The sequence below is a fragment of the Drosophila pseudoobscura genome, chromosome X (assembly GCF_009870125.1).
Source record: "Drosophila pseudoobscura strain MV-25-SWS-2005 chromosome X, UCI_Dpse_MV25, whole genome shotgun sequence".
NCBI lineage: Eukaryota > Metazoa > Arthropoda > Insecta > Diptera > Drosophilidae > Drosophila > Drosophila pseudoobscura.
In genome coordinates this window covers 66,984,264-67,005,568 of record NC_046683.1, presented here as the reverse complement: position 1 = coordinate 67,005,568, position 21,305 = coordinate 66,984,264, and the positions used below count along the sequence as shown (strand labels likewise).

Sequence of the window (21,305 nt, the reverse complement as noted above, 5' to 3'; positions counted from 1 at the left end):
ATTCAGCTGCGGTTAAGAAAAAAAATTTGAATTTCCGACTTAAATAGATTTTGTTTTTACTCTATTTCCCCCACCTCTCTAATAATAGATCTGATCTGCAACATTTCTAAGTAAATTAAAGTACACATAAATATACATATATACTGGATATATGATCCGATCCGATGCCCTCTATACACATGTTGCAAATATTCGGAAAAACTGGAAAGAAGTCCTCTTTCTGGTTTTTCAAAATATTTGCTATACTGTAAACTCCATTTAATGATTCGTCGATAATTGAGAAACTATATATACTATATCTGAATAAATATGTATGTATAACATTACCATCAACAAAAAGATACAATGTTTTACTCCGCCTTCGAGGGCGTGTCCTGCTTCCAATTGCTCCCCTTGCTCGGAGATTTTTGATTGCTCGTGAATGAAACAATGAAATGCATGCCAAGCATTGACACAAAGAACGAAAATCAATGCTACTCATAATTTTAAAGATACAAGAAAACCGAAAATGCAGAATCATAGAGAAAAGTCTGCCGAATCGATGCATCAGATCGGATGAATTTTATAGCCACAAGCCAGGAACAAATGCAATTTTGGTGGCTACGCTACGCCATCCACCCGCTTACCCGCTTACTACTATATCTTTTTCCCTCTCTCTCTCTCTCTCACATACACTATTCCTCGTGCAGTGTGCACGGTCTGCCGTAGGGAAGCGAGACAAGCTGGTGTTGGTGTGAGAAATGAAAGAGAGAGAGACAGAGATAGATAAATTTGTCAAACACCATTTATATTTAACTGAATGCAGTCTGAATTGAAGGAATAACCGATTACTCTACTGCCCAGCTTCCGTCTTTACTAAAAGAAACCAAATACCGTTTTCAGTGGGTTTAAAAATGATTAAAATAGGAAATAGGTGCCGCTGTGGACGCACCACATGCAGCAGATAATCGATACTCATACTCATACTGTCCTGATGTCGTAGCTGGGATTGCTGTCCTTCTATCTGCAAGCACGCCGAAAGATATCCACTTCGGGGGCACAGAAGAAGTCACCTTGTACTTCGTTTTCATTAGCTTTGTTCTTCTCCAGGGTATACTTATAGCTTGCATAGCCCTATAGCCTTTTGATTTCGGGCACAAGTGTGGGCTCACAAGGCTCGTTCCCGCTCTTTTTCAGCTTTTTCTGATCCGAAATTCAAAAAGCATGCCGCGTTGCTGTTTTAATTGGATATTTAATGATTCTAATATTTATTTAGTTGATTTCAAAGGCAAAATACAAGTGCAAAAGAGAGAGAGAGAGAGAGCTATGGCGAAGATTGTAGATTACCAGGGGGAAGGCTAACGAAGAGAATGAGAGCGTAAGCTGTTCATTCGGCTCTGTATGCGTTCCACAATCTTTGGTGGTGCTCTCTCAAAGAATTGAAAAATACAAAGCAATTAACATATATGTATAAGTTCTGATAAAAATTGGCACAAAGAAAGAGCTTAGAATCTACATTGCTTATACGACTGGCAGATGTGCTGAGGTTCCAAGTAACTGCAGGAGCCCCAGGCCCTACGTTTGCCTGTCGATTGTGTTTGTTCGTTTTGGTAATTTGTTCGTTTCGTTGTCCATCGATTGCGTGTTTCGTCAACTTTCACTCCATTGTCCATTGGGCATAGTTTCTTATTTTATAGAATCCAAAATCGTTTGTCCTTTTAGAATTTTGCGAGGGTCCTTCACCCTCGAGGGTCTCTTCCACTGCTCACTCTCTTTGTTCCTCTAGTTGAGAGGACAGTAGCCCTGCCAAATGTCGCCAGCGATCATGTTCGGCGTAATTCGAATCGCTTTCTTGTTGATTTCCACGTTGCTGATGCATCCCTTGAAGGTCTTCTTCGTCTTGATGCCCGGCGCCTTCTGGAAGGCATGGTGTCCGCCCATGAACAAGGGACGATTCGTCTTGGTCAGGGCAGAGGACTCGTTGCCCACTGCCGGATTGGAGCTGACAAAGTCCACGGCTATGTTGATGACAAACTTCGATTTGATGGCCTGCACGTGGCGTGTCTTGCCATCGCAGAAGCTCTCGTTGGCGGGCAGCGTGAAATTGGTCACGAGAGTGCTCTTTGCATCCGATTTGACGGTGAAGAAGAGTTCGTTGTCCACCAGCTCAAGAATGGCGTAGGAGTTCTTGCCGTGCACCGAAAAGACCAGACCGTTCGGCTCTCGGGGACGGAAATCAAAGCTGATGGCCATCTCGGCGCCAACGGTGAAGCGCTCGAAGAGCTTCACGTACGGCGGCGTTGTTTGGTTGGAGCTGCTGTGGAAGAACACTCCCCGCTCCACCTGCTCGGAGCATGGCACCACCGAGTACTTTGTGGGCTCCGTCTCCAGGGCCACGCCATCGAACTTGATGTCCGTCAGGCAGCCATTGAAGTACGAAGTGTTGCCCCCAAAGTACGTGTGTCGCCTCAGCTCCGACTCCACAAACTTCGTTATGCCGCCCACAAAGATGGGCATCTCGACGGAGAACACAGGGGGGCTGCGCTCCTGGCTAACCTCCACCGAGCCCGGCTGCATCGTCTGATCGATGATCAGGCTCACCCGTGGAGCAGTGCGCACAATCTCCACCGTGTGCCACTTGCCGTCGTTCAGCTCCGCCTCACTGGTAATGTTCGCCGTCAAGCCAGCGCCCACTCTCAGCTGATAGGTCACCCGCCCATCCAGCAGATACACTGCTACAAAGTCATCCTTCTGCTTGCTGCTCGCATAGAACAGGAGTCCATTCGGATGCTCTGTGCGGAAGGAGATGCTCACATCGTGATGGCTCTTCAGTTTCACCGGCAGGGAGTTGATCTCCAGCCGCTGTTCCCTTAGCGAGTAGAAGCGGTAGCCAGCCGTCTCGAAATCCACATCATAGTTGGGTTCCACTGGGAGTTTGCAGCGCTTGTCGCTCGGTTGATTCATCTTCGGTGTGGGTCGAGTGGTCAGTGTTTTCTGTGGCACTATTTCTGCTGCTTCTGCTGGTGTCGGCCGGACCGTTGTGCTAGTGATTGTGGCAGGAGTAGCAGTTGTGGTGGTGGTCGTGGTCGTGGTAGTGCTCGTCGTGGTTGGAGCCGATGTGGCCAGGGGCTTGTGTGTCGTTATCCTGCCCGGCGATGGCGGTTCCAGCTCATTGGCGCCACTTGGATAGTAGTTGGGCAGCAGATCCGGCTCGTAGGCTGCCAGGAAGGACACAAAACAACACACATGAATATCGTCAGGGATCAGCTTCAATCAGCGTCAATTAGCGTCAATCAGCTCAAGCACTTACCTAGTATATCGGGTGGACAGCCATTGATGTTGCCATTCTTCTTCTCCGCACTGTTGGCAAAATTAATGATCTCGTCGTTGACGGTGACATCGCTGATGCAGCCCACAAAGTACGCCAGTGTCGAGAGGGCACCCCTCGGTGTTTGGTAGTTGTCTGGGAGACCCCCGAAGAATATATCACCCGCCTCGATCTGCAGGGGCTCTGGGGAGCCCAGTCTGAAGGAAAAAAGCACAGATTAGATTTCAACGAAGCAGAGATTCCCACCAGAGATAACCTACCGTTCCTCCTCTTCATCATCCACTGAGAGACGCAGCTCCCCGGCATTATGCTGCACTGTGACCACGTGATCTTCGCCGTCGTTGAAGGGCCGCTGATCGATGACCAGTTCGCTGCCTTGGCTCCTCAGCTTCAGATAGCCATCGTCCAGTGTGAGGCCAATGGCAGAGCTCTGGTCATTGTTTGTGGCGTAGAAGAGGATGCCCTTCGGCTGGAGGGTCTTGAAGCGCAGATTCAAATGCAGATTATTGTCGGACGAGATGTTGTGGGAGCGCAGGAACCCATACTCGTTCGGGGCAAAGGACAGGACAGTGGAGAACCGCTCGGGACAGCCCTCCTCCACGCCCGTGCCATTCACGTACTCCGTGAGATCCACCACAATGCCGGAGATGATCACATCATCGATGCAGCCATCAAAGTTTTGCCGGACAATCTCCGAGTTGTTGAATCGTCGCGGATATCCACCGAAGTACATGCGCCGCAGCTTCGGCAGCTCCTCGTCGGCCTCCGCGGGCGCTGTCTCATGGAAGAGCAGGATATCGTCGACTTTGAGCAGGCCCGTGCGCCCGTCCCGCCCAGCCTCCACCGTGTGCCACTTGTTGTCGTTGTAGCGATTGCTGCTGCCCGAGGAGACGCCGCCGTTGCCGAGCTTAATGTTGAAGAAAACGGCCCCGTCCACCAGCTCAATGGACATGTAGTGCTTGTCGCGGCCGTAGAAGAAGAGCAGCCCGTTGCTGCTGTCCTTGTCGGCCTTGAAGTTGAATTTGATGGTCGATCGGCTCTTGAAGTTGTACGTGGCATTCAGTTGGACGAATCCCTTGCCCTTGAAGCGCAGCCCCGTCACCGGTTTCTTCTTCTCGAGCAGGACATCCCGCTCGCGAACTCCCTCGGCATTATCCTCGCCGTAGACAAAGTTCCAGAGGCCCACGTTCTCGTCACCGATGCGCAGATCCTCGATGTCGCCATTGAAGTAGTTGGCGGTGATGTCCTCGGGCGCCGCAAAGTCTGGGGCAGCCGGATAGCCGCCCACGAACAGGCGACTATTGCGGTCCACATGCAGTATGTTCTGGGATCCCTCCAGCTGCTTGGGATCGCTCTGGTGCTCCACAACCTCTCCGTTCGGCAGCTGTTCGCGAATCGTTAGCTTCGCCACGGAGCCCACGCGATCAACCACGGCCTGGTACCACTTCCCATCCGACACGTACTTGTCGTTGGTGATGCGCTGCGGTCCGTTGCCCAGATCGATGGTTAGTATCGGGTAGCCATTGACAATCTCCACGGCCACAAAGTCCTTGTTCTTCTGCGCCGTGGCGTTGTCGTTGCCCAGGAAGAACAGGAAGCCCGACTTTTCGTTGGTGCGGAAGAAGGTCGACAGATTCGTGCGAGTGGCCAGGAGCTTGGCCTTCTCGGGGGTCTTCAGCTCTAGGACGGTGCTCGGGCGGAACTTGACGCCCACCTTGATGTTGTTGGCCATCTGGCGGGCCGTCTCCACCTGCCGCTTGAGGTTCTCAATGTCCTGGCCGAGCTGCAGCGTTTGGGTGGCCACGCGCTGCTGCTGATCCTCCACGTCCTCCGCCAGCTCCACGAGCTTCGAGACGGACCCTTCGACATTATCCAGCTGATTGTTGGCCTGCGAGATGTCCTTGTTGGTCAAGTCCAGATCCCGATTGATGTTGTGCGCCTTCTCCAGCTCCTTGGGCGTCTGTGCGCTCACAGGCTCAAGGATTTCGAGGACATTCTTGAGGATCTCCAGGGCATCGCTGGCATTCGCATTCGAGCTCTTCCACATGTCCCGCTGCGCCGCCGCCGGCAGCTGGGCAATCAATATGTTGATGTCCTTCAGCTGCTGCTCCGTCGCATTGTTCCGCTGCGAGATCTGCTGCACCTTGCCCCCGGAGCTGTTCAGTCGCGGCTCCAGATCGTCCTGCACCTTCTGCAGGGATTGGCGTGCCTTCTGCAGGAGATCCGCCGACTCGGAGTACGCCTGGCCCGCCCGCTCTTCGATGCCGTCGGTGATCTGTGTGGCATTGCCCGCAGCGGTGATGGCATCCTGGCTGAACTGCTGGCCCGCATCCACGGCCTCCACAATGCCCGAGTAGGCGGTGGCTGCCTTGATGGCGGGCTCAGCGTGGGCCGTCATGTCCGTGTACTGTTCAGCCAGATCCTGGGCCTTGATGGCCAGCTCTGCGGCCCTCATCTCCGCCTGGGCCGTCAGCTGCTCCGCCTCCTGGTGCTGTTCGTCGCGCAAGGGCAGATCCTCGTCCACATTCTTGTTGACGGACTTCAGCTCCTCGAGGGCATCGCGCAGGTTGTCCAGCTTCTGGCCAATCTGGTTGAGTGTGAGGTCCCCGTTGATGAGGTAGTTCCCGGCGTCCTGGATGTTCGTTTCCGCCTCCTGCTGCTGCTCCGAGACGGTGGCGAATTTGGAGTTGTCGAACGACTGCTTATTGACGACGTTCAGGCGCTCCACTTCCGCGGACTGGGTCTCCGATTGGTCGCTCCAGTTGAACAGATCCTCGAGCTTGTCGCTAAACTCCCCAATGTCGTTCTTCAGGGCATTCAAGCTCCTGTTCTGCTCCTTGATCGGTTGCACCAGGGCGTCCACCTCATCGTACAGCAGACGCGACTTCTCCAGCACCTGCTCGTTGGCCACCAACTGGATCTGGGTGTCGTTAATCTGTCCCAGGATATGCTGTGCCTGCTCCAGGGCCGCATCGATCTTCGTGCTGGCCGCTGTCTCGAGATTCTTGGACAGCGCCTCCACGGCAGCAATGGCCTCTCTGGCCTGGTCCGCACTCTTCAGTGCCTCGTCGTAGGCGCTGGTTATATTCCCCAAAGTGCTGCTCGACCTATCGCGTATGTCCAAGGCGTTCGCCAGCGTTTGATTCACTTGCTTTGCGTAGGACTTCGCGTCTGCCTCCAGATCGCTGTTCGACTTCTTCGATGGATTCAGGTCCACGCTGGTGGGATCCAAGGCCTTGATTTTCGGTGCCAGCTCATCCGCCAGACTGTCGTAGTAGTTGAGCTTTTGGCTGGTGAAGAAGGCGAGCGTCACGCTGCCAAAGTCCGCCAGGACACTGTCGATCTGGTAGCGCATTTTGTCGGTGACATCGAGGAGCGCGTGATGGCAATTGTTGCACTCCTGGCAGCCCTCGTCCTTGATGAGCACCCACCGATTGGGGCACGCATCGCACCGATCGCCAATCACTCCTGGGAGGCACTGGCACTTGCCCGTGTTCGGATTGCAGCCGAAGCCCCGCGAATATCCCTGATTGCAGTTGCATGGGGTGCAGCCCTCCTTCTGGTACTTCCAGTGATCCACTGCACACCGATCGCACTGGCGGCCCGTCACGCCCGGCTTGCAGGCACAGTGTCCCGTGTGGGCGTCGCACTGCGTGGAGTTCGAGGCGGCGCCGCAGTCGCAGGCGCGGCACCCCAGGCCCGACTCGAAGCCGTAGTGATCGGCCTTGCAGCGATCGCAGCGCTCGCCGATGACGTTCTCGTGGCAGGTGCACTTGCCCACGAAGGGATCGCATTCGAGGGTGCCCAGATCGTCGCAGTCGCAGCTCTGGCAGTTCTTCAGCTTCACGGCGTCCCCGTAGAAGCCGGGCGCACACAGGTTGCAAGCGGCCCCAAACGTGTTGTTCAGGCAGCGCAGGCACTCGCCCGTGCGCGTGTCACAGGAGCCCTGATCCTCGGGATTGATGTTGCCAGAGCAATCGCAGGGCTTGCACACATCGCCCACGTTCTCGGGATTCCCGTAGAAGCCATTCGCACAGGACTCGCAGCGGGGTCCCGTATAGCCGGGACGGCACTCGCAATGGATCTCATTGCCCGACTCGGAGATCTCGCAGCTGGTGGCAAAGTTGTTCGAATCGAAGGGCAGGGGACAGGCGCAGATCATGCAGTCGATGGGCGTGCCATTGGTGGCGTTCCCATAGTATCCCGACACGCAATCCTCGCAGTGCTCGCCCTGGGTGCCGTGCTGGCAGCCCGTGCAGATGCCCGTGGCACAGTCGCAGGTCTCCGAGTGGCCGTTGCACTCGCAGGGGATGCAGTAGCCGCCGTAGGGTCCGTTCGGGTCACGATAGTAGCCGGGCGCGCAGTCCTCGCACGAATGGCCCACATATCCCGGCGGGCAGGAGCATCGCTCGACGGCCAGGAACTGATATTCCGCTGTGCCATCGGCATCCTCGTCCGCCAGCGACAGGTACACATCCGAGATGTGCGTGACGAGCGTCTGTTCCCAGTAGTTGGCCCGGATGTAGATGGCCTTCAGGTCGCGCAGAACCATCATAAAGTCCGCCCGGGAGACGGTCTTTCCGGCGTGCGTCTGGAAGTTCGACTCGACCATCTGCAGGCGATTGGTGAAGGGCATATTCCTGCTCGGCTGCTCGTAGCTTTGGTGCACCAAGACCTTATCCTTTCCCATCAGGATCACATCGGGTGCGACTATCGATTTGCCATCGAAGCCGGAGGTGAAGTGCAGCGTGTACGCCAGATCCCCGCCATAAGAGGAGATGTGACTGTTCTGGTTGAGGAGGTAGTCGAGGACCCCGAAGTACGCGGGACGCTCGTCGCTCACCTCGCGGGAGGTGAAGTCCGCCTGGAGCGTCGTCTCGTTCAGCTGCAGCTCCTCGGGGGTCACGGCCCAGAGCTCGAATTCGATTGTCTTGTTGTTGTGGTTGAACTCCGCCGTACTGATGGACACCTGACGCAGCAGACTGACATTGTAGACCCTCAGATAGGCGCTGTCGCAGCGCGAGGTCTTGCCGAAGCAGAAGCACGTGGTGCAGCCATCGGGATTGCTGTCCTGCAGATTGTACGTCCCGTCCACACACTGATCGCAGTCGCGTCCCACGACATTCTTCTTGCAGAAGCAGCTGCCGTCGATCTTGTCGCAGACCTCCAGCTCTGTGCCCGGCGTGTGGCACGAGCACTGGTCGCAGCGCGGGAACTGGTAGTAGCCATGGGCGCACACGTCGCAGGCCCGCCCCTCGATGTTGTCGCGGCACTCGCAGGTGCCGTTGAACATGTCGCACTGTGTGTTGCCATTGGCAATGCCTAGATAGTTGCAATTGCACTCCTCGCAGCCGATCACCTGATGGAAGCCGTACGTGTTCGGGGCGCACTTCTCGCACAGATCCCCGATCACATTCGGGGGGCACATGCACTCTCCTGTGGTCGGCTCGCACATGGCACTGGTGGGGCACTCGCAGGGCTTGCAGTCGGGGAAACCGTAGTAGCGGCTGCGGCAGGTGCCGCACTGCCTCTCAATCACATTCGGCTTGCACTGGCACTGCCCCCCAAACGGACGACACTCGAAGCTCGTGGATCCCGCATAATCGCAGTTGCAGGCCAATGCCCCGCTGTTGTAGTCCGCCGTCACCGAGAACACGGCCTTCTTGCAGAACTCGCTGGCGTTGTGCGTGATGTGGAAGTCGTCGTGCCCGCAGTTCTTGATGAATTCCTTTGTCTGGTCGAAGGTTTCCTCCACCAAGAGATCCTCGTTGTACTGCTTGAGTGGCACCACGACCAGATAGTCCAGCCAAACGCCTTGCGGACGATCGTTCTGTAACGGGTTTCAGTGGAGTTCAAACAAGAGCACTTTCCGGCGAGGAAGAAGGCACTTCTTACCGTAATTGTGAAATGGAACTCATCGTCAATGTCAAACCAGTCGTATTCCCCGCCAGGACGGATCACGCCTCGGCAGCCGGAGCTCGAGGGACAGTGCTGGATGTCGAAGTGTCCATCGTATTGGTTTTTGGCTGCCGTTAAGGTGAAGTAAACCTGATATTTGGGATTATCCGGCTGGTAGTACTTCACCAGAATCACATATCGGTCAGGCTCGGCGACCTTCGAACTGTGGGAGCATCATTAGAATATTATTTATCTAGCTTCTAGAATTATACATAGAATATCCCCAATAAACATAGCCTGAAGCCAGCTATCGATGGGCACTATCGCACGCGCCCCACATAGATCGATAGGCGGGCCAATCGATTTCAAAGCGGAATTCAAACAGAAAGAGTTCAAGTAGCAGTAAAAACCCCCCTCAAAACCCATTAAATATATGCATTCCTGCAAGGAAGAGACGAATATCTGTTGATTAGAGGTGCACTTACTCTATCACAATGGTTCCCTCCTGCTTGCTGTCCAAGTGCACGAGCTTAACGCGTTCATCGAGCACCGCGTACGGGGGCTTGTTCGTGGCAATGCGATCCTCATGGTCCGTTTCGAATTCAATCTTCTTGGAATCTGGCACCGACACAAACTTGGGCGTTGAGCACTGCTGGTTGTGGATCACGCAGACGGGACTGGGGTTGATGTAATCAATGGACCATTGCTCCACAGGAATGGCAGTGACCGAAATGATGGGCACGCGATATTCATCCGAGATATCAGCCTGAAACGGGCGCGGGACTTATGGGTGAATTTCTGCGGAGAGATTAAGTGTTAAGTGGCACTCACATAGATGGTTACTGGCTGCAGATCCTCCTTGTTGATGTAGAAGCTCTTCTCCAGGCCATCGTCGTTCACCGAAGTGCGGCAGACCGTGGAATACAGGCAGGGATACAGGAGCACAGACGTCTCCGAGTCCGGATCGTTCTTCAGTCGCAGATTCACGTAGTACGTGTTCGTGAAGTTCCTGTGGCTGATGTAATCAATCACGAAGATGTAGCGCCCGCTATGTGGCACATCCACGATGTAATTGAGCTCTGGCTGGGATCGGCTGAGCACTGGCACATCTCCCACATGGCTCACGATCTGCAGATGCTCTGGGTCGCTGTACACTTCGGCGGGCTTGGCCGCCTTGCCATTGGATCCGATGAGGAAAGGCACGCTCGCGGGCTCAAAGACCTCCACGGAGGCGTACTTGTAGTGGCGGCACAGCTCCATGTTGCCCAGTTCGCAGGGATTCGAGATCTGTCGCGTGAGAATGGAGGCCTCGTAGTAGGCAGCGGGCAGGAGCACAAAGTAGTCGAGCATCACATTCTTGCTGGCTTTCGTGGTGAAGACGTAGCGTGGGCCGGGATCCAGCACAATGGCAGAGGGCTTGAGGCCCTTGGGTCCGGATACGGTGACAAATTGCGGCTGCTTTGTCGGTTGCAGGAGGACCTTTACGCTGTGAAAAGATGCGAAATTACAGATATTACAGGATATTTCCCCATAGAGGTCTTTCTGATGCCTTACTTCTGATCCACTTCCTGGGGATTGTCCGACTGTATGAGTATGGTGGCTGTCACGTTCTCATCGTTGGGATTCACATAGCGCAGGACGATGCGATACAGAGAGGACTTGAACACCGTCAGCTCGTTGCGCACTTCGTTCTGTATCGTGTTGAACACCACGTAGCCCTTGCTGCTGAATCCCGGGAACTTCTGTTCATCGTAATCGTAGCGCACTTGGGTGCCCGATGGCAGGGCCCCGTCCTCGTACTCGTACTGGAACTGGTGGAGCGTCGGGAAGTAGTGTGTGGTCAGGGGCTGGGTGCAGGCGCGGCCCGTGACTCGGGGATGGCACTTGCACTGGCCGCTCGTCTTGTCGCAGACACTGGCCCACGAGCCACCCACATCGCACTGGCAGTCCTTGCAGCCAAACAGCGAGGAGCTGTCCAGGTCGAAGGTGCCATCGCGGCACTCCTTGCAGCGCCGTCCCTGGGTGTGGGGCTTGCACGGGCATTGGCCGGACTTTGAGGCGCACGTATCCAGTCCGGAGATGGTGCCGTCTGTCCAGCAATCGCAGTTCTCGCAGCCGTCGGGATTGCTGATGTTCAGATTCCAGTACAGGGGCTTGCACTCGTCGCAGATGCGTCCGGAGACGCGCTCCTTGCACTTGCACAGCTCTCCCACGGGCACCGATCCGCAGCCAGCGAATTTGTCTATCACGCCCGCAGGGTCACAGTTGCAGTCCTCGCAGCTGGGGAAGTTGTAGAAGCTCTCCTTGCACGAGTCGCACTGACGGCCATCAAAGTTCGGCTGGCAGAGGCACTGGCCATCGGCATTGCACGTGACGCCCTGGGAGCCATGCGAGTCGCAATGGCAGGCTGAAAACGAAGACCCTCCCACATTAGAACCGCCTCTAGCCATACCTGCACGCCCGTCAAAACTCACGCAAACAATCCGGATAGCTGTAGTATCCGGCACTGCAGAGGGTGCACTGCTTCCCAGCAAAGTTATTCAAGCAGTTGCATTTGCCCGTGTTGTCGCAGGTGATGGCAGAGCTGCCGGTGCTCGAGCAGTTGCAGGGCTTGCAGTCGGGATAATTGTAGAAGCCGGGCAGGCACTGGTCGCACCTGGGACCGCCAAAGCCCTCGCGACAGATGCACTGTCCCGACTGCTTGTTGCATATCTCCGATTCGGTGCCCTGATTGTCGCAATCGCAGTCTGAATAGAGAACAAGAAACAGTGCATCATGGACATGCAACGGATAGAAGCTTCGCTTCCGCTCCGCGGAAGCCCTACTCACACGAGCAGGCGGGATAGTTGTAGTATCCGTGCTTGCATCTCTCGCAGTTATCGCCCCCAAAGTTGGTCAAGCACTTGCACTCGCCGGTGGTCACATTGCAGTCGTTCGTGATGGATCCAATCTGATTGCACTCGCAGGCCTTGCACTCGGGAAACCCGTAGTAGCCCTCGGCGCACTGCTTGCAGTAGGAGCCCGCGAAGTTGATCTTGCAGGGGCACTGCTGTCCGCTCTCCGCCTCGCAGTGATAGCCGTTCGTTCCGTTCAGATTGCACTCGCACTCGCGACAGTTCGGATAGCCGTAGTAGCCGTAGGCGCAGGAATCGCAGTTGGGCGGCTGGAAGGCGGCGCGGCACTCGCAGTTTCCGGTTTCCTCCTCGCAGTGGCCCGTCGAGTAGAAGAAGTCGCACTGGCAGGCTGTGGAGAACGAGAGAGAGAGCGAAAATCAAAAGACCATTCATGGGGTTGCATTCGTCGTCGTCGTCGTCGCCCCACTTACGACTGCAGACGTCCGTGTCGTTCCAGTGCTTGCCCTTGGGTCGGTAGTACTTTGGCTTGCATTTGTTGCAGTTGATGCCGACGGTATTGTGCTGACAGTTCTGGCACACGCCACCGCCATCGTAGTGGCCGTGGATGTCCAACGACAGACCCTTCCGGTTCACATCCTCGTCGTATTTGCATTCCGTGCTGTGGCCGTGGCAATTGCAGGCTAACCAAACGAAAGGGAAAGGGGAAGGGGGAATCATTAATCATTCGTTCAGACCACACATCGTGTACTTACGCTCGCAATTGAAGGGTCGCGCATTGGTGTTCTGGCGCCACTTCTTCTGCTCGAAGCCGGGACAACATTCGTTGCACTGGATGCCGCAGGTGTGATGCTGGCAGCGGCAGGCGAGTATTCGCACCGCACTCTTAGGGTCCTTCACGTCGCAGGTGTCCGCATGGCCGTTGCACATGCAGCGCCCACCGATGGAGATGTCCTTGATCGAATAGAAGTAGCGACGCGTCACCGTGGGGTCCTGCCGCGCGACGGACATCAAGTGTCCAAGCAGATTCTTGGTGCGCAGCAGACGTATCCTCACATTCGTGGCACGGGTCCACTCCTGCAGCACCGTCGAATTAAAGTAGTTCGTGCTGCTCGGACGCTCGTTCAGCAGCATCACGGGAATCTCTCCGTTCTCCAGCGGCACAATCTTCGAGTACTCCGTGGTGCAGATGACATCGTCGTCGCGCGAGATCGGCTTGTACGTGTCCTTGCCGAAGTACGTCTCGCAATCGGCGGGCGTGTCCGAGAAATGCTGCCATGGCGTCCAGGTCTTGCCGTAATCCACCGACTTCTCCAGCGTCCACAGACCAGGACGTGGCGAGTTTCCCATGCGAATGAATAGGTAGGCGACATGGAATTCCTGCAAGGAACGGGCACGAGCAAGGGGAAGCAAACAAATTCATTGAAATTTATCATTCAGATACATTCGTATGTGTCTCACAGATACAGACAGAGGCCACTGGTAGCTTGGGAGCATGAGATCACTGGGGAGGAACTCCAAACATTCGGTCTCGGGCGTTTATTTGGTTTTCTTTGGGCCTTTATTTGCTTTTCAATTTGGTTTCAATTGAAAAGGGAGACCGAAAAACATACAAACGGATCACAGACACACACGCATGCATGTACATACATACATATGTACATATGTTCTTTGATTTGTTTAGATTTCTGATATTCTCTGAAGGCAGTTCATTGAAATGCTTGCCTGAGTGCAGAGAGATCTTCGCCACAGCATAATTACGCCCCACGCCACATGTTCGCCCCTAAACGAAGCTCCAAATCAACCGAAAAAGCCCAGTCAGCTAAATATAAACCATGTACAATATAAGTACATATGTAGCTACAGACATGGCATTCTCTGGTTGGGGAAACTGCACAGAAGTGCCAAGTGCATTCTCGCAAATGAATGCCTGCCCCCGCAACGGAAGATGAGATCATGTTCTGGAGCAATTATTCTATGATGAGAGATGATGGAAGAAAACCCTTGCCTTGCCCCCACATGTCCACATGCGTATCGTATCCCACTTCCGCTGCCACATGGATTTGACCTCAGGGAACACTACATATACAGACTATATATACGAGTACATTTGAGACATTTCTTTCAAGAAGATAAGCCGCTGTATGTAGCTTCTAGCAGGCTGCTAGTCGCTGCCCCGGCGATAAGCAGACTTCTTTCTGGTGCTCCCAATTCTCGTTCTCGAGTGTCGCAGCATGCTGCGGATTCCATGCTGGATTCCATGCCCATGTGCTTATCGCCTCAGAAACAAAAACACAAAAACACAAAAAAGAGTCAATGCTCTAAGCGAACAGAAGCGAGCAACATGTAAGCCGAGACTCCCTTCATTCATTCAAATGAACGAGTAAATATCTCTATCTCTGCTCTGCTCTATATACACACATATGTATGTACGAGTATATATGGCCTATATAGAAAACTATACTCCGCTGATAACCCCACGAAAAAACTCCCTAGCTCCAGAACATCCAGACATCAGCAAAACATTTCATTGGGGTTCGGACTCTTTTGCTTTTAGGCGATTTCTGCTGTCGTGTGTCGAAGTGGAAACCCATTAAAAATTGATTTCGAAATTTTACGAGACAAGAGCCAACACACGTTACAAAGAGGAACCTGAAACCCCGAAAAACAAGTTGCATTCTCCCTCTCTGCCTCTGCCTCTGCCTCTGTCGCTCTCTCTCTCGCTGTCCTTTCTTTTGTGCGTTTTCTTCTGGTGGTGCTGCCATTGGCCTTACCTGTTCAAAATTGATGGTCAAATCGACTTCATTGTATTTCATGCCTCGGGACAGGGGCGGACTCTGCCACCAGGCCTCGGTGCCATCGATGGCGTTCTCTGGCGGATGATTCTTGTCCGGCACATTCGGATCACACACATCGCAGACCTGCAGGAATGGCAAAGATCAAAGACACACATGTTAGAAAAATCCACAGAGTTCCAGTTCCAGAGTATTTTTAGAGTCCAACGTGCAACACATGGGGCACACACACGATCTTGTATGTATACCCATGAAAAAAAACCATTCTTTTTTTGTGTTTGGGGCGTTGGTGGCGCTGTCCCTTGTCGTACCTGTCCTTGGATGACCGAGTAATCAATGTGATCATTTTCCGTATTGGCGCCCACCAGCTTGCAGTAGAGCTCGGGTCCATCGGTGTCCTCGCCGCATGTGGCAGTGGCAAAGATCTTGCGGCCCGTGGCCAAGTTGAAGTACGGAGGCGTTAGCTCCGCCTGGCACTGGGCTATTGCTAGCAGGAGGCACAGGGCCACACCCACAGGCACTGGTAGCCCCATTCTTGGGCTGGCGATAAGGAGAATCCTTTCCAAAGACCCTGCTTCCGGTTTCACTCTTGTCTTGTCGATTTTCACTTTCTTATCTTTTGGTTCGGTTTTCGGTTCGTTTTATTTTGGTATTTCTTTCAGAGAGCCCATCCAACCGCACTGGATGGCTCCTCGCGAGCAAGTGATGTCACTGCAGCGAGAAGTTTTCCTCGAGACCGACCCCAGATCCGATCCGATCCGTTCCCAGAAGAAACCTTAATCTCTCGCACGAGTCGCGGGGTCTCTTCGTGTCCGATTCGATCCGACCCGATTGTCTCTCGTTCGTCTTCGGCTGGCTCCCCCTTGGAGCATGAAGTAATCTGTTCTTTCAGCCTTTGTTGTGCTCTCACCGTTTATTGTTTACTTTTGTTTGTCTGCTCGCTCTCTCTCTCTCTTTGCTGTATGCTTCGTTTTTCGCCGGCCGGCTGGCTGGCTGCTCGGAGACGAAACGGAATCGAAGCCAAACAAATGGAAAAAACTGGTTTTTTGCTCTGAGGAAATGCATGGAATCGAATCGAATCGATCTGGTGCGTCGTCTCTGTCTGCTGGTGAATGGATGTTACTATTTGGAGTTTTTTGCTCTCTGCATTTGAATGCTCTACCACGGGGCAGGGTGCTTTTGTGATGCCGTTTGAAACGGCAACAAATTGTGGCTTTCCAATCCATTGAGCTCACCTTTGAGCTGTTTGTCCAAGCGATTCGTGGACAGTGTATGTGTACCTGCAATTAAAGCTATATTTAAAGGAAGAGTTGTGGCAGAATCTGACACTCACGCCAGTCATGTAATGGGGTATCTATGGATTCCATCCTGGTGGCAGAGCCTCTGCCAAGAGGCTGCGGCGCTTCTTCTCTGAGTCCGAAGGCGCATAGATGGCGTCCTCGCAGCCGGGAGGGCCATGCCTAGAAAGATTCTTTATGAGTATCAGTTTTAACAAGAAAACAACGCTTAGGAAGCTCCACTAATTATGAGCAACAATCCATCGTCAAACAGCGGCTACCAAAGGGGGATGCGTGCCTCTGCCGTGGTTAGTAAATGTCCCACCGCGCTTCATCGTCCAATAAAATGCCAAAAACTAGTAGAGTCCACTAGACCGATGACAACTGCTGTTAGTTAATCCAACGGTACAAGATATGCTGCTTAATTTCAACATAATTATTGTTAATTAGTCTGGAATTGACTAATTTTGGCGCGAAAACTTCTTGTTCGCGGTATTTTTTTTTGTAACAACAGACATGTAAGTCGATAGCATATCGAGAGCAGTTCCTATTAGCATCGCATAGAAGTTGCCGATGTTTCCCCCCACCCCTGACCAAAATATGCAAGCATCGATTGCTCAATCAGTCTTATCGATACTGATCGTCCATCACTTTCACTGAAAAATGGCGGCAAGTGCACCGGCGCGGCGGGAATTTCGTGACGGTGGCGGGCCCGCGATCGTAAAAAGAAAAGTGCGTGGAAATAATTCATAGATGTTCAATGTTTTGTCGCGTTTATAATCGTGGTGTTGTGCCAGAAAAGTGTAATTGCGAAATAGTCTAGCGGAATGGGCCCCGCCTAGGCTATGCTGCCAGTGCAACAAGTGTGTGTGTTTTGTGTAAAAGAAGTCCGCAGGGCACTTGGAAGTTTCGTACAAATGTGCGTAAATATTTTAATATTTTCTTTAGTTCTTCATAAGTAAAAGTGATCTAGTGAAAGTGAAATAGGCTAGGGGAATGGGCCCCCGCTAGTCTATGATCCCGTTATAGTGCTGGTGTCTGTGTGTGTGAAGTGCGAAAATAAATGAAAATGTCTCGTTTTTTGTTAAATTTATAATGAATGATGCAGAGAAAGTTATAATTAAAAGTAAGCTCGAGTCGATTTTATTTTTTTTGCTTTCCAGAAGTGTTATACCTTTTTTTTGTTTTTGTGCGTTACCATTTACCAAAATGGCCACCCGCCATGCTCAGGTGCCGTTGGTGTGCAGGAAGGTGATGTATTAAAGCATCCCAAACATGTCCAATCGTGTCCAAAACCAAATTCAATTCGCGTTCGTTTAGCCCGTCATCGCCAAAATCCGAAAATTTATTGCATTACCGTTAAAACCAGCGAAATGCAGAGGAAAAGCAGCGAGCAGCCGCCACTAATCTTGTGAAATAGCTGGCTCTACAGGTGTCAGTGCGCGCGTGTGTGTGTGTGTGAAAGAAGTGCGCGAGTGAATTTTAAAGGTCTTTAAAAGGTCGCTAATTTCGTTGATAATATATCATCAAGTATAAACTCTAATTAAAACTAAATATTGCACGTGTTAGATCTTTTTTTCGACTTGTTATTTATTGAATTTTCGCGTACCGCAATTCTCAGCACCGTTACAGCTGGTACATTAGTGTCAGTGCGTGTGTGTGTGTGTACAAAAGTGCGCGAAGAAATCGAAGGTGAAGTCGAAGCAAACGCAAACTCGTTCAAGCCTGTCCAAAAGCAGAAAATGCAGCCCACCATCGCCAAAATGTTGAAGTTTATTGCTATACCGATTAAAAAAAAGCCAAATGCAGAGGAAACCAGCCAGCAGCGGCTGCCGCGCGGCTGCAGCGCTGCCAGCATTTGAAAATCACGATCAGAACCAAGAAATCGCGCGAAATTCATGACCAAAGCGTCGGCAGCGCTGCCAGCGTCACTGCTGCCACTTGTTGACAGCACGGGCTCTTTTTTTGGGGGCAGCCAGCCTCTTGGCTGATCGGCTCGGGGGGCGATCGGATCGCAATGACAAAAATAATTGCATTGATAAAGACTGCCACTGCCGTGAGTGTCAGAGCGAGTTGTTTTCGGCCCCAATCGTCGGTCCGTCGGTCCGTCGGTCCGTCGGTTCGTCGGTCGTCTCTGCGGCTGGATTCAAACGAGTTCTTATGACGTAATTCGCCGCGACGTTTACCGTTTGTCTTGCTCGTTCCGCTGTTGTTGCTGTCGCTGCGCTTTATGCAATGCACGCAAATGAACATTGTCGGAAAAATAAATGGAAATATTCGGTTATATGAAAAACATTAGTGGTCGGAAAAAACCTCCGCGATTGCCACATCCAACAAGAAGTTCTTGATTTAGCCTGTCCCACACAGCCGTACAGGCCGTGCATGCCGCACAGGCCGCACAGGCCGCTCAACCCACCCGGCACAGTGGGCCGAAATGAGGCTAAACGTCATGCCATGGCGGTAAGTGGTTTTTTATTTCATTGATCTTTATTGCACACACCATGCCCTTCCCTGCCCTTCCCTGTGTCCCATAGCTTTCTCTGAACATTCGCGCCAGATTTGTTTCACTTTGCGATAACTTTGGGAGACGGGTTGGGAACTCTTGTAGCTCTTTACGGTTTACGGCCGTCAGGTGGCCTGACCTTTGCCATCTCATTCGCTCCACTGTGGCAGCGCTGCCGGCGCTGGCGCCGACCGTCGGCGTCGCCGTTCACTCGGACGCGTTTTCACTTATTCGCGATTGCATGTTCGGATCGGCGTTCAATTTGGTTCTTAATCTCGTCGCGTGTGGTGCATGGAGCCGCGGCGCAGCTGTTCTCCTCCGTTCTCCTCCGCACTCCTCCGCACTCCTCCGTTCTCTGCCATGGTGCTGCTGAAAGTGATCAAGTATCTAGTGGGTTAGTGAGAGTATTTGTTGGTGACTTTATCATCAACCGAATCATTGTTTTTTGTTTGTTTTCCATGTGTCCCCCCCCCACCCCCCCGTTTTGTGCTCCTGTTGCTGGTTTTCCTGTTCCCTGCAGGCTGCGTGGCACGTGTCTGCCAGGAGTTGTCCCAGAACATGACTTCCCTCAACAAAATGTTTAAATATCATTTGCTGGAGATCTCCTAGCGCCAGGAGGCCGGACATGGAGAGCATACATACAAATGTAGATTGTGTGGAGATCCTTCGTTATTTTCTAATTTTTTAGTCTTAGAGTGGCTCAAGCAAGTCTTTTGTTATGGAATCCACAAATAAAAAACCAAAAAAACCAAAAAACCCAACAAAAAAAACCAATGCCACCCGCACTTTGGAAACTCGAACTCATTTCGGGGTATCGGCTCGGCAGTAGAATGGCAATTCGATGACCTTCAGAGGCACAACCCCCTTCGCCCCCCCACCCAGTTCTTTTTTTGTCTTTCATTTCCAGTTAATTCTTTATTGCATTCATTCGAGTGGAACTCGAAAAACTGTTTCGAAGAATTACACGCCAGAGATAGACCAAATAGTGCCTGAGCTTTGGAGTTTCCCCACAAAGTCCCCAGAAAACCCAGAAACCCCAGAAATGACCAGCGTGAAACAGGTCTCTCTTGCTCTCCCTCTCTCCCTCCCTCCCTCTCTCTCCCTGAAATCTCGTTATGACTGATTGTACAAACAACAGCGCAAGGCGGCAATCCAGCAGTATTTACAATTAAAGCCGGGCTAAAAAGGTGAAAAATAAATAAAACAGAAATCATGCAAAATTAATATTCGATCGCGTCGTCTGTTGCGACGTCACACATAAGCATCTTAGCGGCCAGCAAAAACCATGGGTTTCATCAAATTAAGTAGCCAAAAAATCCCCGTTTTTGGATGTCAAGAGGAAGCGAGCGAGCGAGCGAGCGAGAGAGAGCGAGAGAGGGAGAAAAGAGGGGCTTGGTCGAGACGGAATAGAGACGTCATTCCCGCAGAGAGAGACTATTCATTCATTCATTAATCATTCAGAGATGATTGATGCCTGTTTTAATTTTAGCCAATTCTCTTGCCAACAACATTGTGTATTTGTATCTTTATCTCTGAAGCACTCACACAAGCAGAAGATGGGTCAAAAGATGGTCGCAACAAAGACGTCACAGAATTGATGGCATGTGCCCGAATGTATCTTGTATCTACCACACATTTGCATGGCATACACATATTCCTATGGCACAGTATCTCCATCTCCATGATATGCAGACGTCATAGATTTTTGATTAGGACTTAATTTGTGGAACTTTTCGACACACATTCGATTTGGGAGATTCACGTGATTTTAGTCTCAAACGGCTACGTCATGGAATTTTGGTGGTGGCATTTGTGTGTGGGTTCAGATTCAGATACTTTGGTTCAGCAGATACAGATATGTATCTTGTTTAGCATTTGGATTCACGAGACTTGGGGTTGAAACCAAAAAAAACGTAGAAAAATCATACGTATCTGTATCTGTATTTGTATCTGTATCTGTACTTGGCCTTGGCCTTTGGCCTGCTGGATATTTCTATTCGATATTGTATACCTAGACGTAGATTATTTTATTTATACGTTTTTACAGAAGATATATCTAAGATTTTGTCATTTCTGGCACGATTCACGAGATATGTGTGTGGGGTCCTTGGGACTACTGGTCCTTGACGAAGGACCTGCCAAAGTTCATGACGCTGCTTACGAATGTCAGCATCGATGTGATCATCGAGTGGGCGTGCTTGGAGCTCTCCGTGGTGTCGCCAGGGGCCCCGGAGCCCCCCCGGTCGTTGTTTCTCTTGACCTTGACCCTGGGGGAGGAGGAGGCCTTGCTCCTCTTCGGTTTTCCCGACGGCATTTCGGCGCTGCCGAAGAGGCGGTCGAGTCGCGGGAAGACCAGCCTTCGGCTGCCCCACTCGCCGCTGACTTCGTTGAGGCGGTCGTCGTCCTCGTCGCTGAACTCCTCGCGGTACGGCAGGGAATGGCCTTCGGGAGGGGAGGGAATTCGAGGATGAGAGGTGAGAGGGTGTCTGCTGGAGGGTGTTTCCCCTGCACTTACTCGTGAGAATCGTGGCTCCGACGATGAGGAGTACCGCCAAGGTCTTCGATGAGTGCATGTCGCTTGGTCTTTCACTTGGTTCTTGATAACGGAATGAATCGAATGGCCCAGCAGAGCGGAACTTTATAGAGAAGCGCCCCAGATTGATCTACGTGATG

The 21,305-nt window shown here is 52.3% G+C and overlaps 3 protein-coding genes across 3 annotated transcripts; 1 reads left to right on the top strand and 2 right to left on the bottom strand.

The window, feature by feature from the left end:
• Positions 1-1,211: 1,211 nt before the first annotated feature.
• Positions 1,212-15,631, bottom strand: LanA (laminin subunit alpha). The gene is made up of 13 exons (XM_001354183.4): positions 15,164-15,631; positions 14,832-14,978; positions 12,813-13,437; positions 12,531-12,740; positions 12,035-12,448; positions 11,680-11,952; positions 10,760-11,612; positions 10,037-10,691; positions 9,691-9,971; positions 9,203-9,428; positions 3,568-9,137; positions 3,290-3,504; positions 1,212-3,197 (listed from the first exon to the last, which is right to left on the bottom strand). The coding sequence occupies exons 1-13, from the start codon at positions 15,383-15,385 to the stop codon at positions 1,762-1,764; spliced, it is 11,127 nt and encodes a 3,708-aa protein (XP_001354219.3). The 5' UTR covers positions 15,386-15,631; the 3' UTR covers positions 1,212-1,761.
• Positions 15,632-18,876: 3,245 nt separating this feature from the next.
• LOC117184660 (uncharacterized) lies at positions 18,877-19,388 on the top strand. Its single transcript, XM_033383245.1, has 2 exons — positions 18,877-19,026; positions 19,153-19,388. The coding sequence occupies exons 1-2, from the start codon at positions 18,924-18,926 to the stop codon at positions 19,239-19,241; spliced, it is 192 nt and encodes a 63-aa protein (XP_033239136.1). The 5' UTR covers positions 18,877-18,923; the 3' UTR covers positions 19,242-19,388.
• A 1,247-nt stretch (positions 19,389-20,635) lies between these two features.
• On the bottom strand, positions 20,636-21,273 carry LOC4814093 (uncharacterized). Its single transcript, XM_001354184.3, has 2 exons — positions 21,148-21,273; positions 20,636-21,074 (listed from the first exon to the last, which is right to left on the bottom strand). Exons 1-2 carry the CDS (start codon positions 21,203-21,205, stop codon positions 20,746-20,748), a joined length of 387 nt encoding a protein of 128 aa, XP_001354220.2. The 5' UTR covers positions 21,206-21,273; the 3' UTR covers positions 20,636-20,745.
• Positions 21,274-21,305: the final 32 nt, after the last annotated feature.

Coding starts and splice junctions, on each gene's coding strand:
- LanA (XM_001354183.4), bottom strand. CDS start 15,385: ATGGGGCTACCAGTGCCTGTGGGTGTGGCCCTGTGCCTCCTGCTAGCA. Junction 11,613..11,679: donor CAGCTATCCGGATTGTTTGC/GTGAGTTTTGAC, acceptor CTTCGTTTTCAG/CCTGCCATTGCGACTCGCAT. Junction 3,198..3,289: donor CTGTCCACCCGATATACTAG/GTAAGTGCTTGA, acceptor CCTTCCTGGCAG/CCTACGAGCCGGATCTGCTG.
- LOC117184660 (XM_033383245.1), top strand. CDS start 18,924: ATGGAGCCGCGGCGCAGCTGTTCTCCTCCGTTCTCCTCCGCACTCCTC. Junction 19,027..19,152: donor AGTGATCAAGTATCTAGTGG/GTTAGTGAGAGT, acceptor TGTTCCCTGCAG/GCTGCGTGGCACGTGTCTGC.
- LOC4814093 (XM_001354184.3), bottom strand. CDS start 21,205: ATGCACTCATCGAAGACCTTGGCGGTACTCCTCATCGTCGGAGCCACG. Junction 21,075..21,147: donor CGGAGCCACGATTCTCACGA/GTAAGTGCAGGG, acceptor CCCCTCCCGAAG/GCCATTCCCTGCCGTACCGC.